The sequence below is a fragment of the Cydia strobilella genome, chromosome 25 (assembly GCF_947568885.1).
Source record: "Cydia strobilella chromosome 25, ilCydStro3.1, whole genome shotgun sequence".
NCBI lineage: Eukaryota > Metazoa > Arthropoda > Insecta > Lepidoptera > Tortricidae > Cydia > Cydia strobilella.
The window spans coordinates 828185-846180 of NC_086065.1; the positions used below are offsets into that span (position 1 = coordinate 828185).

At 36.2% G+C, this 17996-nt stretch overlaps 3 protein-coding genes across 3 annotated transcripts; 1 reads left to right on the forward strand and 2 right to left on the reverse strand.

The window, feature by feature from the left end:
* Nucleotides 1–1724: 1724 nt before the first annotated feature.
* LOC134752563 (gastrula zinc finger protein XlCGF26.1-like) lies at nucleotides 1725–7079 on the reverse strand. Its single transcript, XM_063688232.1, has one exon. It carries the CDS (start codon nucleotides 6957–6959, stop codon nucleotides 5340–5342), a length of 1620 nt encoding a protein of 539 aa, XP_063544302.1. The 5' UTR covers nucleotides 6960–7079; the 3' UTR covers nucleotides 1725–5339.
* Nucleotides 7080–7475: 396 nt separating this feature from the next.
* Nucleotides 7476–9151, forward strand: LOC134752956 (gastrula zinc finger protein XlCGF46.1-like). Its single transcript, XM_063688737.1, has one exon. It carries the CDS (start codon nucleotides 7566–7568, stop codon nucleotides 8979–8981), a length of 1416 nt encoding a protein of 471 aa, XP_063544807.1. The 5' UTR covers nucleotides 7476–7565; the 3' UTR covers nucleotides 8982–9151.
* A 5031-nt stretch (nucleotides 9152–14182) lies between these two features.
* Nucleotides 14183–17675, reverse strand: LOC134752730 (presequence protease, mitochondrial). The gene is made up of 2 exons (XM_063688420.1): nucleotides 17526–17675; nucleotides 14183–17262 (listed from the first exon to the last, which is right to left on the reverse strand). Exon 2 carries the CDS (start codon nucleotides 17226–17228, stop codon nucleotides 14184–14186), a length of 3045 nt encoding a protein of 1014 aa, XP_063544490.1. The 5' UTR covers nucleotides 17229–17262; nucleotides 17526–17675; the 3' UTR covers nucleotide 14183.
* Nucleotides 17676–17996: the final 321 nt, after the last annotated feature.

The following is a 17996-nucleotide window of genomic DNA, read 5'->3' on the forward strand; positions in this document are numbered from 1 at the left end:
GTTATTAGATCGTGTTATAAAACAGGAAATTTCAAAATGCTGGGAGCAAATTGTGCTAGTACGTTTAGGAGACCATGACACATGATTTCCACAGGCTCGGATCCAGATATCCCGTGTCATTACATCTTTTGGAAATCTGAAAAATAAATAAAAATAATAATATATCGATATTGGTTTTTATTTTTATGGTGTCGCATCACTAACTTTGGTCACAGATTATATAATTTTGGTACAGTAATACCAGAGTAATAAATTAAAAGTGCCTATTTATGGAAAGTTACAACCGTAGATACCTTAAAATAAATAAAATACAATCTTAAGCATACAATATTTGAAATTTTAAATAAAAATATAATATGTAGAAAGTAAGGAAAATTTTTTTTAAACAGTAGTCTAGGTATTGGTAATTTCACGTTATTTATGATTAATACTATTTATTTGATTGAATGGATTATGGTGATATAAAAATAATGTGTTATATACATTATATAATAATAAGCAACGCAAATTAGAAGTTACACATAATTAAATATAAAATCTAGTACCATTAAATTAAGTACATATGTAACTAGAGACTGATGACCCCACAGTCAAACTCATTATTGAGTTTTGCGGGGCTATGATTATTGTATGAATACTCTGTATTTTATTAAATTAATAAATAATAATAAATGAAGTGGTATCACTTTCAGATTGACAATGTATTTTAGTTTTTAGCAAAGTTAATGCACTATTTGATAATAATTAGATGTAATATTACTTACAGATGAAAAGAAACGTTATCTTTATGTACGCTAGAAGTATCCGATCTCTTTTTGCACGAGAACACGCTGCAATTCGGCATTTTCAGCTCCTATCCTTCCGCTTAGACTGACATTTGCTGAATGGCGTATGACGTGTGGCAAATACATAGTTGTGTATAACCTCGATGACCGGCGGCCGAGGACTTTTGGCAGAGGGGAACGCCCGTTAATGACTACTCCATATTGGTTATATCCTCCTAGGGGCTATGGGATAAAAAACCGGACGTCTACCTAGTAAAACGGTATACAATTTAATTCACTGACTCGGGATAGGGAAGAATCTAATAAAAGAAAACCTTATGTATTGTTTTCAAGGTTTCATTAAATTATTAAAAAATTGAGCACAAGTCTAAGTTTATGATTTACCCGTTTAATAGCTACGGTGCCACAGACAGGCACACGAACATTCATAGCGGTCATTATAACATCCCTTTTCAACACACTTGCTCCGATTTTTGGCTCATAATCCTAGATATTAAACACGCGTGCTCTTTCAGTGTATTATTCCACTCGTGCTTTTTCATTATATTATCCGACTGAGTTAAGAAGCTAACTGATTGCTAATAATATGCATGGAAAGGGAGCCTTCTTTAATTGGTCGGACTGGCGGGCACGGGCGCGCCCGACCGCCTGCGCGGTGCGCGGCCCGGCCGGCAGTACGAGTATGACAGATGAAACACACAATACTAACTGTAAAAACTATTCAAATTTGATTAATATGAAAGTTTTTTTTTTCTCACAAGTGTGTTGAAAAACGTCGTATGAAACGCGTATGCATTGGTCATTACACACATCGGCTTTCTTATTGCGCGCTCGCTTACAGCTCGCGCGCACAATATCGCCTCGTGTGTAATGACCAACTTAGCACACTTGTATCATAATTTACTATTTGGGTCGGGGGATCCAAATAAAAACGCTACATTATATTACGAAATACATTTATTGACAACAAATAAATTCAAATTGTGCCTAAGCTTATAAATAATACATCTACAAAATCAACCACCTCTTACAGAAGTTTTACCTATTTTGTTCTCTCCATTATGTTACACATTATTTGAAATACTAGCTAGTAGCTACAGATCAGAAAATATGTAGTTATCGCAGAGACAAGTAATTGCGTACATTATTTTAGGGGTGCATCGACTTTAGCGTTCCATGGTTAGTATCCAGGAAAAAATCACTTTTAATTCTTATTTAATAAATAAATAAAATAAAATCATTTATTTCGACCAACGAAGTTTAGATAACTGTATTTAAATTTAACAAACATGCATTTTTGTGATAGTTATTATATATAAGCCATTTCCATAATTATTTTAATTTATTTTATATTTGTTAGTATGTAATGTTTGACGATCATGATAAGATAAGTATAATTTTGACATTGATGCAAATTTTTAGTGTAATTTTTATCCTGAAATAAAATAAAATCAAATCTCAAATCTAAATATTGATACATTTTTTATATGTAGAAAATGACAGAATTAGAACACAAAAAAGTTGTTCCATCCTTAACTCTCACAGAGTTTAATATAGTCGGGAGTAGTCGGGCCTCATCGTTAATGTCAATATTCTATGAAAATATGACATGTATAACTACACTTTGTCCTATTTAAATCTGTGCAATCTTAGCTTAGAGTTAGACGCACTTTAGATTGGGATAAACTATTTAGGGGAGGACAAATACCAGGTTAAGTGGTGCCATCTACAACGTCGATTAGGTCAGGAACTTTGTATGACAAGCAGTTCTTAATATTTACTTGTCTCTGATAACAAAACCTTTTATATATTCATCAACCGAAAGCACACGCTTTGCGTGTTTTTTTACATCCAAAAACTTTTATTAATGAAGGTGAAGGTAAACAGTTACCCATGACAATGGACGTCTGCAACAATGCACGCTGGCCTAGCGAGATGGCCATGCGATGGTTATGGCTCCTCTACACGATGGCCCAGCGCTGGGCCAGCGAGATGGGCTACGTGTAGATGCGTACGCGCCATCGTTGGCCCACTACCTTTGGTGTGCGGATGAAAAACCGACACCATGGCCATTCCATCGCCATAAGCCATCCGACACCACTACCCTCTCTAAACGCTGGCCAGTATGATGGTTGATGGCCCATAGTGTAGAGGAGCCATCACAGTTTTTGTTGGTGCTGTAAGCTCGCGACTTTTGGGTTAGTATTTAAATTATTCTACAATTTAATACTTTCTTGCCTATCCCTATTTTTGCCAACCACCATATATACAATATGTTACATGGCACGAATAAACAATTTGTTATTAATGTTAATAGTTATTATAATAAACGTCTTATTTACATAAGTGTTTACATCTGTGTCGTTTTCAAGCAAAAGGTACCACATTGTCGCTTGCCATAAGGAAGCTCTGACAGGTTTTTCGTAAAAAGATACAAGCCATTTTCGTCCTTATGGTAAGAGACAATGTGGTACCTTTTGATTGAAAACGTCACATCTAATAACGTATGTTATAAAAGTGGAAATCTACAGAGATGTGGGGAGAAGGTTCATGTGTTGCACAAAAGTTAGTCTGCGTTTCCACCAGTGATGTGCGAGGATGCGTGGGATGTTTGTATTTACATATGCCTACCTACACCTACGCATCTTCTCACATTCCTGGTGGAAATACAGCCGTAACTGCGGTGTGGATGCACCACCAGACCAGATCAGACAAGATGGTGTTCGACCAGATATACACGGTGGCTAAAAAATGACTGCACGGGTCACTCACGTATTATTAAGTCGAATAGCTCGACATGTTTCGATCTGTCGTGAGTGACCCGTTAAAAAATAATTTAATATGTTTGAGTCTCACGGGCGTTTTATAGTTAAAACTGCATACCCGTTGCCAGGGAGGTTTTGGGATTATACTGAGCAACTTCTCCTATGGGACCGACCACGTAATCGCGAAAAAAATGCTTTGGGAGGGTAATTTTTAAACTTCCCTGGCAACCGGAATGCACACAGACTGTCAAGTTGCCTTTTTGTGGAGGTTGACAGTTGTTATTATGCAATTGTCTCTGGATTACTATGGATTATGGAATCATTCATAAACTTAAGAAAGGCCCGTTGTTCCATATAGGCCATAGGCTCCATATTTGAACTTTGGTGTACACATACTGTAAGCGCGCGAATTCCGTGCATGGCTGAGGAATGTTCACCCCCCCACTTCCTCGACCTCCGAATGCACGGAATTGGTGCGCGGACAGTACTCTACACACCATAATATATCAGATCTTACATAAATAATAAATAGACAATTCAGATATTTTACATTCCACGGGCTGTCCCGTACAGACGCATTTTATTTCCTGTGTTGCTACTTTTTTTTCGTCATTTAAAGCGGGCGATTGTTTTTCTGTAAAAAAAAAATTATACCACGAAGGTGGCAAACAAGCATACGGCCCGCCTGATGGTAAGCAGTCACCGTAGCCTATGGACGTCTGCAACACCAGAGATATTACATGCGCGTTGCCGACCCTTTAAAAACCTGTACACTCCTTTTTTAAATAAAATCCTCCTGTAAATATTTTTGACCATTTGTTATTTGTCATTTGTCATAGGAAACTCTTATACCTGCAAATCTTCAGAAAATTCGCGTTTGTACGGGACAACGGTAGACAATTTCATGGAATGCTCCATAATGTGTACATTGATACATTCATAAAATCAAATTAGTATTCCCATAAATTTTATTTGTGCTATGTCGCTAAAACAATACCATAAATAAATATTTTGCTCCTATTCCTAATTAACAACCACAAACAAAAATACCGCTTGTAATAAAACTATGTACATGTGTGTGTATGTATGTACATTAGAGTTACACCAAGATAAGTCTGCAACGATTTTGATAGCACACGCAGTGCAAGTGTTATTTTAAACGTCAAACGTCAAACTTGTATGAAATATGACGTATAAATAAATAACACTTGCACTTGCACTTGCACATCATTAAACTCTAAATAGCGTCTTATCTTTTATAATCTAATGCGTCTAATTATTTATGTTTAATTCTATACTTCATATTTATTTTATATATCGTTTTCTTCTCTTCCACTTCCTTCATGTTGGCACTATTAACGTTCTGTCACCCACTTCCCGCTTTTCTACTAATTTTTGTATTCGTCATGTGTTTGTCTGTGATGTTCATAACAATTATTCGTTTTTAGGTTTTCCCAACCACACCTCCCAGACTACCGAACATTCGCCTCACGTGTGAAAGTCAAAAATCGACATTGGCAAATTCACCCCGTGAAAAATTGCGGGGAGTAAAAGCCAGATAGGAAAAAAAAAAAAAAAACGCACTGCGTGTGCTGTCAAAATCGTTGCAGACTTATCTTGGTCTAACTCTAAGTGTATAATATAAAGGCGTGTGTACAGTAACTACAAAAACACAAATCAAAATATTTCATAAAATAATTTGATTTGTTCCCTAGTTGAATAATGTAGCTGCGGAAACCAAAGTTACTTTTGAACATGAACATGATAATTCTAATATCCTCACCAACCGCTATTGATTCTGACTTTCAGTCGCTTCACTCTTGAAATTCATCGGCTCTATTTGCATCGGTTCCATTTGCATGTGCTCCATCGGCATCTGGGCTTCAGTTTCCATGCCCTGCTTCGGTCGACCTGGTCTCCGGGATCTCAGCATTTCCCTCTTCCATTCTGCAGTTTCCATGGTTTCCGGAGTTATAACTACCTCACCTGTAGCTGGGTTTATAGGGTATAAACCTTCTGGAGTGTGCTTCTTTTTCGCCATGTCCATACCATGGCGGCGTTTCATATGTTTGTTATAATTCGGCCAGTTTGTGAAGTCCCGTTGGCAGAATTCGCAAGAATATGGTTTGATACCTGTGTGCTGACGGACGTGTTGGTTTAAAATGGTTTTGAATCGGAAGCTCTTACCGCAGTACGAGCAGATGTAAGGGAGCTCATCCGTATGTACAATCTGGTGGGATTTCAGCTGTTTCGGTAAACGGAAACAACGGCCGCACTGATCGCAAGAGTGTGGCTTGTTGCCATCATGGACTCCAACATGGTTCCGTAGCTGGCCTAGTGTTTTAAAGCCAAACTTGCAGATCTTGCATTTGTACGGTCTTGTATCATCATGCAGTAGCATGTGTCCGGCTAGATTCTGCTTGTTAAAGAAGCATTTTCCACATTTCTCACAGGTATGATCCCGTTTCCTATCTGTATGTGTCAGAAGATGAGACGTCAAGCTCCCTTTGCTTTTAAACTCCTTTTTACATAAGACACAAGTACGGTCATCGCTGACCAGCTCCGGAGGGACGATTCGAGGAGCTCTCTTCTCTCTATAATAAATGCTGGTATGTTCGTTTAACTCTTCTAAGTTAGGGAAGCATGTATTGCAGCCTTTGCAGATGTACTCTGAAGTTCTATGTTCATTTTTATGATTGCTCATTTGATTCTGCTTCGTAAAACTCTTGTGGCACACATAGCAGGACAATTTCAGGTTCCGTCTATGCCTTTTAACATGAACTAAGAAACTATCCAACTTCTGTTTCTTAAGATTACAATCGCCGCACTTAAAAGCATTGCAGCAGTGGTGGTATTGCATAGAATGTGTCTTTAGCTCCTCAGCAGACTTGTACTGCGTTTCGCAGAAAGAACATGTCCACGAATAGTCCTTCCAAGTCAGTTTAAGTTGAGAAAGAGGTAAGGAATCCAAGCTTCGACATTTCGTAGTTTTCTTCTTCTTTTTCGGTTCGCCTTGATGCGCAGAGAGCGCGACCGACTCCGATTCAAGTATTTCAAGCTTCACTTTAATGCTATTCGCTATAGTTTCCGCCTGCTCTTCCAAAAAAGCCTCCTCTCTGTCAGAATCGTCAGATAATTCTTCTTTTTTAACATTGCGCACTAATATGGTGTTTAACATCTCCTGAGCGTGTTCCACGTTCAAAATAAACTCGAATGCTCTGTCCAAAGAGCGGACACACACGAAACAAACCGTTTTAGGCAGCACTTCATCAGTAAACAACCCTAATGTCCTTGCGTTAAGCCTTTTCAGCTTCTTCACGATTTCAATCCACTCAGCCTCAGATTGCAAGTGGATGAGTTTGTTAAGTGGTTTTAACTCGGCGCACAATCGACAATGAGCGTTTTCCATAGTCTTTACGGTTTAATGCGTAAATTTGGCGAAATTAATAAATTATTTTTGTTTCTTGAACGAGTTGGACGACATTTGACGTTTACTTTTCTTTTGATAATGACATTCATGACCTATTTGTTGTTTTGGATACAGACCAAATACAGACAGTTAGTATCCGGACGGATATTAACTATTTAGTTAATCGATTACCCAGAAAAAAAATCGATACAAAATTTTGTAATCACTATCAATATCCTTTCACTTATCTTATTCTGTTATGATTCCTAATTTCCTTATTAATAGCTACCATAATTACTTGAGCACTCCGTGTTTAGTGTAAATGTATAAATTTTTATTTTTAGGCCATTTATTTCATAAGTAGTCGAGTCAAAATCGAGCGGATCCTATGAATCGATAAAACAATAGCTGTCAAATTGGCTAAATCCCCTTATTTTCATAAAAGAATTTAAAAAAAGTGATAAAACAAAACAAAGTCGGAATTATTTCCTAATTAATTCTAATATGGATTTAATGAATTAATTGGACTCCAACCAAAGAGCATATAATCACTGACTCCAACGTAAGTTGATTAATCATCACCAAGCGGATATTTGATGGAACAAAATGAACGAATCAGACAAATCCCATTGCCGTCTTTGTGCTGAAATAAAACCAACAGAAAAGCTTATCAACCTGGAATCAGACATAACCAGGCGTCTTGAAATTGTAAAAAAACTAACTCGAGTCAATGCAAATTCAACGATTATGTTTGAAAGGGACGTTCTTCCGAAAACTGTGTGTTTAATCTGTATCAATTCTCTAGATAAAGCCTTTGAATTTGTTGAAAAAGTTGAACATGCCCAACAGGTTCTTATCGATACCTATAAGAATGTGAAAAAGGAAGAATTTATATCGGATGATGACAATACAGAGCTTCTGACTCCGGACACACCTATTAAAGAAGACCATGTAGTCCTTGTGGATAATTCAGCAAAAGTTTCTAAGAAACTTGTTAAAAAGCGCGTACAAAAACCTCAATATACTTGGAAAGAATATAAATGGACTTGTGCAAAGTGTGGAAGCGAATTTACAACCATAGAAGACTTTAAAACACACTCGATGACATACCATGAATGCTGCAATGCATTTAAATGCACAGATTGCAACACCAACATTCTCCGATTGGATAAATTCATTCTGCATGTGAAGCGGCATAGGAAGCATTTAAAACTATCATGCTATATTTGCAATACGAAATTTTCATCCGGTAATAAAGTTACCTTACACAAAAAAGTCCACTCAATATCGGAAAATGTATGCTCCGGTTGCAACTCTGAATTCCAAAATGTGGATGACTTAAATCAACATATAAAGTTGTACTATAAAAACCGCGCTGGCAGCACTATAGCAGTCATGGACACATCAGATGGCCTGACATGTGTAATATGTAAAAAGACTTTTAAAAATAAAGGTAGCTTAAATGGTCATTTACTTGTCCACACACAGAAAAGCCCTAAGAAAAGAGCGCACATATGTGACCGCTGCGGTAAAGGGTTTTATAACAAAAGTGACTTAGCAGCGCATGTAGCATCGCACGAAGAAGCCCGTCCGTTTGAATGTGAAATCTGTAAAGCAGACTTTAAAACCGTAGTCCGTTTAAAAGCTCATATCAAAGTACATAATGATTTTAAACCTTACTCATGTCTTCAATGCTTTCGTCGTTTTCGACTCAGGAAACAACTAAAATCCCATGAAATCATTCATACAGATTCCTTACCATTTGTGTGTCCGTATTGCAGCAAAGCATTCCGTTTTAAAAGTATTCTCGATTTGCATTTACGGCAGCATACCGGTGTAAAGCCGTACTGCTGTGAATTGTGTCAAAGGAATTTCACAAATTGGTCAAATTACAATAAGCATATGAAACGGAGACATGGGACTAGCATGGTCAAAAGAAAACCTAATATAATTGTGGAAAATACCACAGTTACTGGTATGGATTATGCACCTTTGCCAGAAAAAACATTACATTTTGTGTAAAATGTTTTGAGTCAATACTATAGAGCACAGATAAATTATATATATAATTATAAACCTTCTCAGGTTCAAAGTATGTAATATTTTTACACAGATCAATTGATAGTTTAAATAAAATTAATTTGCTGAATCCGTGAATGAAGTGTTGATTGGGATATTGGGATTGGGACTATTTATTTTTAGTTATAAAGTGTCATAAACATGTATAACATTCCAAAAGTACAAAAAATAATATTTTATACAAATGTTATGTTTTTTATTTAAAATAAAAATAAAATAAAAAAGCCTTTTATTTCCAATTTACAATTGTTTTACATTAGAAGTTTTAGCATATTGGTTAGTAAGTTTCTTATAGTTAGTAGTTAGTGTTAGGTTTATGTATTCTATTTACTATCTATTTATTTAATTTGGACCCCTCTTTGGGTGTAGGCCTCCTCCAATTCTCTCCATTTCTGCCTGTCTTCCGCTTTGTTTAGCCAGTCTTTCCCTGCAATTTCTTTTATATCGTCCAGCCATCGTTTATATGGCTTTCCTACTTTCCTTTTGCCACTTGGGCCTTTCCATTTCGTTGCCAATATTGTCCATCTATGGTCTTTGTACCGTGCGATGTGTCCTGCCCACCGCCATTTTAATTTGAGGGCTTGAGTTAGTGCGTCTTGTAACTTTGTTTTTTCTCTTATAGATGTACTCTTTATTTTTTGTATCTTTTTTATGTTGAGCATGCTCCTCTCCATGGCTCTTTGGGTGGTTCTTATCTTTCTCTTTATTTTATCTGTAAAAGTCCATGTTTGGCACCCATAGAGCAGGCTCGGTAGAAGGCATGTATCTGCCACTATCTTTTTTAGGTTTAAGCTGTATTTGCCTTTTAGGATTTCTTGCAGTGACCAGAATTTCCTCCAGGTTATGTTGGCTCTCCTTTCTACCTCTTCTTCGTTGTTTGTTGTTGTAAAGGACAGTTGCTTTCCTAGATATATATATTGGTCTACATAGTCTATGTTGTTGCCATTGATATTTATTTGTATTTGTTTGCTGTTTGTCATTATTTTGGTTTTATTTGTGTTCATTGCATTGATGTTTTTTATTTATAAGCCAATAAAGCTAAACACCTTGGGGATATTCTTTCATTTAAAATTCTTTTAAACTGACAATTTTTCAGTCCCTTTTCCTTTAAATAAACTATTCTATCGTACAAAATAAGATTTTCAATCACTGGCTGCAAACAATTTTGGAGTAAAATAAAAATGGCGGCCTTCTTTTGAACCATAGAGCTTGAATATTCCCGCCAAATCGATCTTAATTCGTCTAAATCGATAGTTAAGTCTTCCGGAAAATCGACTTTATCCTTGAGCGTATTAGGTCCACTATTGTGTGACAAACTGAATCCAGTGCAAGCATCTTGTATGTAAGTTTCGAAGTTTTTGTCCATCGATTTCGTTATAACAGCTTTTCTTTTGTTTCTTTTTAATTTGCAATTATCTGAAAATAAACCATAGTATTATTTTAAGAGTATGTAACGAGAACGTTCTGGTCCTTCGAACCGGATAAACGAAGTAAGAAAAGTAAGTACTTCGTAATTTTAAACTTACGTTTGTTTGCATAATATTGTAACACTCCTCTTGCCAGCAAATTAAACACCGAATCTTCTAAATTATTCTCAACTAAGCAGGGTGGCTGCGCTCCCAGTCTCAAGAATGGCACTCCCATAAACTCAAAACCATTCTCCTTCTCAAAAACTTCCTTAAGACATTCACTTAAAGGGAAATTCTTAAATATTCCCTTTTCCTGTTCCATTCTATGATAACAACATGGCATTATGACCATAGCCTTTGCTTTCTCCATTTTTAAAAATAAACCCAAGGCCACAACTGTCAAATCGGCACAAGCATGGAGTCCAGCTATGCAAAAACCGTTAAAATTTAAAAACTTATCTATCAAATACTCTTCTATTTGATAGTCGGAATTTTCGTTTATGGTATGTTTTATGTATTTTACGTTTTCTGTTGAGTTGGCATGGTATTTACTTTGCCTTTTCTTTGCTCCGACGTAGTGTGAGGAGTTGCATTCAAGTCCTAATACTTTAAGATGTGATGTTTCGAAGATTATTTGGTCCAAATAGCCCTAGAACAGAAAAAAATATATTTTTCCCCTCACTAGCTCGGAAAGCCGTCTTTTATCCTTTAAAACAAGCGGGGAAAAACGCATTTTATCCACTAGTGGGGAAAGTAATTTGACCTTGGATGGAGCGTGTTTAAGTAGCTTGACAGATAACAAAACGTAAAACGCTCATAATACTGGTTCGTTCGATATTAATTATCATTAAATAAATGGTTTGAGAATTTAATAAAAAATACCTGATTTAGCTTTATTTAATGATTTTAAGTCATAAACCTGAAAATTCCATAATAAACGTTTGTTTTTTAATAATTATGTAAAATATAATTCTGAACGCACAAGTTAAGTCGATGCAATTTCAAAACGCATCATTGACATTTCATACGTCAGAAATGTCAACATTGTCAACAAAAATTTTACTTAAAAACTTCTCACGTAAAAGTACAGAATTTCCGAGTTTTTTGTTATAATATCGTAAAAAAATGAGTGATTCCAGTTGATGAAGATGATCTAACGCCTGTGGATGTTGCACTTTCCTCGCTATAGTGAGGGGAAAAGTTTTGTGTTACACACGGGTGCAAATGTATTTTACTTCTCGTGTGTTAAAACACTCGCGGGTAAAATACAACTTTGCACCCTTGTATAACAAATAACTATTGAAATATTAGAAACAAGTAAATCGGAAAAATAGCATAGTACCTATATAGGTTCTAAGCAGGTATTGTAGATACTAGAAATCTCGTATTAGATTGACTGAAAAGTAGAAAAAAACATTTTCGCGTCAAAAAATTCACTTAGCCTACCCTTGATTAGTTCTTTCGTTCGACATTGCGATCCGGTTATTGCGGACCATCAAAATCTACCTTGTAAATTCCACAGTCACAGAAAACATTTGTGAAAAGCAAGTGTACTAACAGCAACACCCTTAACTGACCATTAAAGGAACCTTATGTCTTTGCAATAAGATTTACGAATTGTCAGTATAACACCTTTGACCGCCAAAGATGTCGACCGCGCGGCTACATCCCGATATCAGCCCACGCCACGTGCCACGTCGGACGCACAACCTTGTCGGATAGGGAATGCAAACCGGTTTTTATTTGTATGAAATTTAGGTTAATAACCGGTTTTCCCATACAATTGAAAACCGGTTTGCATTCCCTAGTCGGAACGCACGAATTCCGACTAGGTTCACAATGACGCGCCGCACTCGCTAGGTGTGGCGTTAAAAAAAAGAGTTGATCGTGGGGAAGAGAAGGTACCTAGGTATGCATAATTTACATGTGATCTCACCAGTCCAGATCCAAAATCCACAACCGTATCGCATCCATTTTCTTCGCATACATCTTTCACCTCTTTAGCCAAATACACTATTTCATGCCTCTTCTTCGGACTGATTGGCACATGAACTGAATTCTCCAAACCATTTATCTCTTCGAACACATTACGAACTGCTTTCAAACGTTCCAATTTTAAAAATAAACTCTCAAGAATATCAAATGCGGGTAGTTTGAAGTTTTTGTCAAAAACGTCCATATTTTCAAAGTTGTCTACTTTTATTTTTTCCAAAACATTTTGTACGAGTATGTCCGTGTTTGGGAAGTTGTATAAATATTGATATTCTTTTAAGAACGCGATGCACTCGTCGAAGAAGTCTTTTGGATTTTGGAATGCTTTTGGTAACGCCATAGCTCTGGAAAAAGAACAACAAAGATATCTAATCACTGTGCCTCTCCAAAAGCTATATGAAAATTATCAAAGATACGAGATATTCCAGTATAAAAATTAAATATTGGGGTTGGTATATGTACTGAAGGTACACTGCTAAGTATAAGTATTATCTTGTTGTGGCCGAGGTACTAGACGGTAACTCAGTAGCGATTTTCTGTTCATTCATTCGTTCAATCTTTATCTCATTTCGCTGGGCTAGCTAGTGCAAAGTTCTACGCGTCGTGACCTCGTGACATTCGTGACAAAAAATAAAACAGTAAATAAGAAGAATACATTTATTTACAACAGTATTTAAACTTCACAAATACTCTGTAATAAATAACGACTACAATGTGTATTTTAGAGAGAAAAATAGTTTTTATAATAACAATGAATAAATCAAACCACATACATTTTAAAAATAAAATACGCATCTTTTTACTTCCTGTGATGGCTTAGACAGAGACCAGTTCTTAAGAGGCCGGTGTCGATTTTAGTCGCAAAAATGTAAAATTGATAGATTTAGTCGGTGAAATTGTACACCTTTTGTTACCTAATTGAAATAACAAGTACTGGTTTCTATTAGCGCATCTTCTTATCTTATCTTACCTTTTATCAGATCAATTTGTTGAAAACAGACTCACTAAATTAGTAATGTTTGCTTTTCTGATGGACGTTTAGGTAAACGCGCGTAAAGCACTGATTTTGTCGCTTTTATTTGTAAATTTCGTAAAGTTTGGACGGCTAAACATGGTAATTTTGTATTACACATATTCTGTACTTGACGTTTATCAGACTACTTTTTTATTATTATGACTGAAGTAGTGTAAATGAAAGTTACACGAAATCAATTTTCTCCAGAAATTACTTCAAAACAAGTGACAATTTCTCTGAAAATCGACTTATTTCAACGTAATTTTGATACTTAAACAATCTACAACATTTGTTGAAACTATTCTTATACATCAATTTGTATAATTTACTACCATAAATTTTTGATGAATTTTTAAAAACTGTCGCCGCAAACATGCTTGCGACCTCATTATTTAAAGGCAAGATGAGAAGACGTGCTAATAGAAACCAATACTTGTTATTTAGATATTACGTAACAAAACGTGTATAATTTCAACGATTAAATCTATCAATTTAAAATTTTTGCTCCAAAATCGACTACGGCCTCTTAATTATTCAATAAAGATAATACATGGTACATGGAAGTTTTAAGCTCTGCCCAGCAGCAACGTTTCATCTTTTCTATTTCACACATATTCTCAACTAAGACACTTAGTCTTATATGCTTCTCAGATATCCACAAGACTGAAAGACATTATCAAGGAATTTCGTATCAAAATCCTTCTAAAACGGAATTCAAAATTCTTCTATTTACTGTTGAGGTCCACTAAGTTTCTCCCAAGTCTCGCCATGCTTATTTATCTGTTGTCCTGCACCTTCACCGATAACGCACTTTCCAGCCCATTTATCAGGGGTCAAGTATTTTTGACACACCTCGATCAAATCCTTAGCGTTAACCGCCAAAACCCTCTCCCTTTGCGTCTTCCAAATGTCGTAGGACAATCCAAAGAGGAACAGGTCAATTCCCTTCATGTATTCAGCAACGGGTTGGTCCATTTGCTGAAGAATGGACAGTTTGGATTCAAATAAATTCTGATCGTCGACTAGGGAAGAATTTTTGGCCATCCATTCTGCTGTTTCGTCAAAAACGTCAAGCGTAGTCCTGGAGTTAGGGTCTCTATAGGAGTAATAGCTAAAGATTCCGTCTAAAGATAGAGCTGCTCCTCCGCCATATGCGCCGTTTTGCTCTCTGACTATAGGATGTAGGTATTTTGAGGTCAAGAATTTGGATAGTACGCGTAACTTGGGATAGTCTGGGTGAGTGTATGCTACAGTTGGGATGACTTTTGAGCAGAAATTGACTGGGATATTCACGAGCACTTGTATTCCGCGTTGTGTTTTTGCCATTTTCTCTGAATCAATCCAGTTAATTCGATTTACCTCTTTGGAGTCTTTGCACAATTCTGTGCAGAATTTTTCAACAGTTGGGAGGACATTTGTGTTTGTGTTGCAATAATGGAAAGCTGCCCTGAGATTGTTCCCATTTAAGACTTTTGACGCGATTCCATCCATTATATTTCCCACCTCGTCAATTTTGTATTTCTTCTGAACTTCTTGCATATTAATAACATGTTGTATGCCTTGAAGTTGCTCCTTGCATTGATCTACAGAAGACACCAGCGATTTTGCCATTTGCATGGCGTATACATGTCCACTGTCAATAATTCCACTAGTCAAAGAAGAGCAGTAGTTTGTCAAGAGCATGCCAAGTCTCTCTTTATTCTGGAAGTTTGGTTTGGCGAAAATTTCCTTCCAAATATCCAGCATTTTTGGTAGATTCTCATCAAGACAATGACTGGATATGAGTGTGCCTTGTTCATATTGGTCTGGTTGATCAATATGCTCTGTAATATGACAGTTGACAGTCAATCCTGATGTAGATTTGCTGATGTATTGATCAAATTCTCTGTAGTTGTAAGATTTTGTGTCAAACTTGTCAAGAATATAGTTGAAGAAAGGCAGCATTTCCAATTGTTTCTTGTTGAGGCTCTCGGTTCCAAGTACACCTTTGAAATAGGTAACACCATTGGTATTGGCTTCTAATAGTTGCAAAGGAACTGTTCCAGACATGGTGTGTTTGATATGAGGAGCTGTCTTGGTTACTGTAATTTCTTCTAGCTTCAGACATGGCAGGACATCTAAATTCTGCTCTTTCTTTTGAGCTCTTGATAGAGCTATACCTTCTTCAAATATAGCTTTCTTATCTTCATCTGTGAGAGCTGCAGTTTTAGTCTTTAGTAGCTTAATTTCAGCTTCATTAAATACATCATCAAATTTAGCATCTGGTTGCATAGTCATTACTAGTTTATGGTTGTTTTCCAGGAAATATTTCTCAATGGTGTCTTGTATATAACTTGGCTTTGTCAAGTTTTGCTTAAGTTCTTTTAACAAGTTGTTCATTTTGAGGGCATCTAGGACAGAGCCATTGTGGTTCCACATGGGCATCAAATTGAAGAGCAGATTGAGTCCAAATTTTGGAGATTGGTGCTTAATAGACAGCTCAAAACCATGAAGTACACTTTCAATGTGATCCTTTTCAAAACCCTTTTCATGTATTTCTTGAATGGTCTTATTAACAATATCTTCTATCTTTCCAAAGTTTGAAGTTTCAACATCTCTCAATCCAACTACAAAGAGAGTGTCTCTTATTTGGTTGTCATAACCTGTAAGACCGTTGTAACCTCCAGAAATGTTCTTCTCAATGAGGCTTTTGTAAAAGGCAGAGTTGGGTCCAATCATCATCAGTTCAGCTAAGGCAGTAAGCATGAAAGTATCAAATATGTTGGTAATATCTGACATAGCAAATCCTATAGCGATTTGGTTTTGTTTTTCAATAGGACCCCCATATTGATCAACTCTGCAGCTTATCTTGGCATGTTTAGGCTTTGTCCATCTTTCTTGAGGTGGAACTACAGTATTTGATGGATTTAAATACTCATAGTTGTTCAGATATGTCTCATTTAGCATTTTTAAGTTAGATTCTAGAGGGAAATTTCCATAGGAATATATTTTGGCATTGCTTGGGTGGTAATGTGTAGCGTGGAATTTCTTTAAATGCTCATGAGTTAATTCTGGAATGCACAGCGGGTCTCCTCCTGATACATATCCATATGTACCTTGTGGAAGAATTGTGTTGATAAACTTCTGACCAAATAATGAATTAGTCTCAGAGAAAGCTCCCTTCATCTCATTATAGACAACTCCTTTAAAGTTTAAGCCAGAGCTTTTATCCTCCAAATTACTGTGCTCTAGTCTCCAACCTTCTTGCAAGAAATCTAACCGTAACAAATTAGGTTTGAAAACTGCATCTAAATACACTTTTTGGAGATTTCTATAATCCACCTCATTCTGTGATGAGAACGGATAAAATGTATAATCTGGCCCGGTTAGAGCATTCATGAATGTAGCTAAGGATCTGTTCAACATTTTGAAAAATGGGTCTCTGACTGGATACTTCTCTGACCCGCATAAAACTGTGTGCTCTAAAATGTGTGGAGTACCCATAGAGTCTAGAGGAGTTGTTCGGAAACCGACTGAAAATACGTTATTAGCGTCATCTCTTTCTAAATGCAAATATTCCGTTTTTGTTTTCTCGTGGGTGAGCAAGTATGCTGTCATGTTGTATTCAGGAATAGGCTCAACATTTTTGCACATAAATCCATGGAGGACTTTGCCTGGCAACACTTTTCCGTGGAAATTTTCTTTTTTCTTCAATATACTTGCGCTATAGTTCTTTGCCGACGTGAGACGAGTTTGAATGCCTTTCCAACCGCAATTGTGGAGTCTGGAGTACATTTTCGAGCTTTATACGCTTCGGGGCTCACTTCTCCTGCAAATACACACAGCACTGACTGGTTTTAGTGATTTCGGTAACGCGAAATGGTTTTTCTGTTATGAAATCGTGAAGACACGAAGTTTAAGTAAAAACCACTGCTAATGCAAAATACGTTACATAAATGTAATATGTGGTAAGGAACAATCGTTCTTAAGATATAAACGCCTATTTATGTTCAGATAATCATAAAATAATGGGAAAAAAATATTTATATCGGCGAAAACAAATGAATAATGATGCAATATTGTTATACTTACATGAAAGTAATAAAGGTAGCGAAAGTGTTATCTGCAGTTTACTGAGACGAATTAGTTAATTTCCTTATGGAATATCAAGTTTACGACATTTTTAGCTAATATTTAGTGTAAACCCTTAACCTTTTACGGCCTATCGGCACGAGCAGTTCTGATGACAGCTCTGTTTGAAGTTACCTGGAAGCAAAATTTACATAAAAATTAAGCATCAAATATCTTCAAGTAAAGCTAGCTATCTGGATGTCTTTAAGTTTCTATGCACTATATATAATGTTTAGACGGATAAATAAGTTGTAAATATATTCAAAGTATTTTTTAAGTAAATTTGTATTTATTTAAATTGAAGTTTTAGGAAATTTTAAGTATAGATATGGCAACACGCTAGTCAAGTTGCGTTTAGATATTGCACAAATGAAATAAAATGCAAGATTGAAGTATACTAGGAGTTTGAATTATATCGATAGTTTTTTATTT

Coding starts and splice junctions, on each gene's coding strand:
- LOC134752956 (XM_063688737.1), top strand. CDS start 7,566: ATGAACGAATCAGACAAATCCCATTGCCGTCTTTGTGCTGAAATAAAA.
- LOC134752730 (XM_063688420.1), bottom strand. CDS start 17,228: ATGTACTCCAGACTCCACAATTGCGGTTGGAAAGGCATTCAAACTCGT.
- LOC134752563 (XM_063688232.1), bottom strand. CDS start 6,959: ATGGAAAACGCTCATTGTCGATTGTGCGCCGAGTTAAAACCACTTAAC.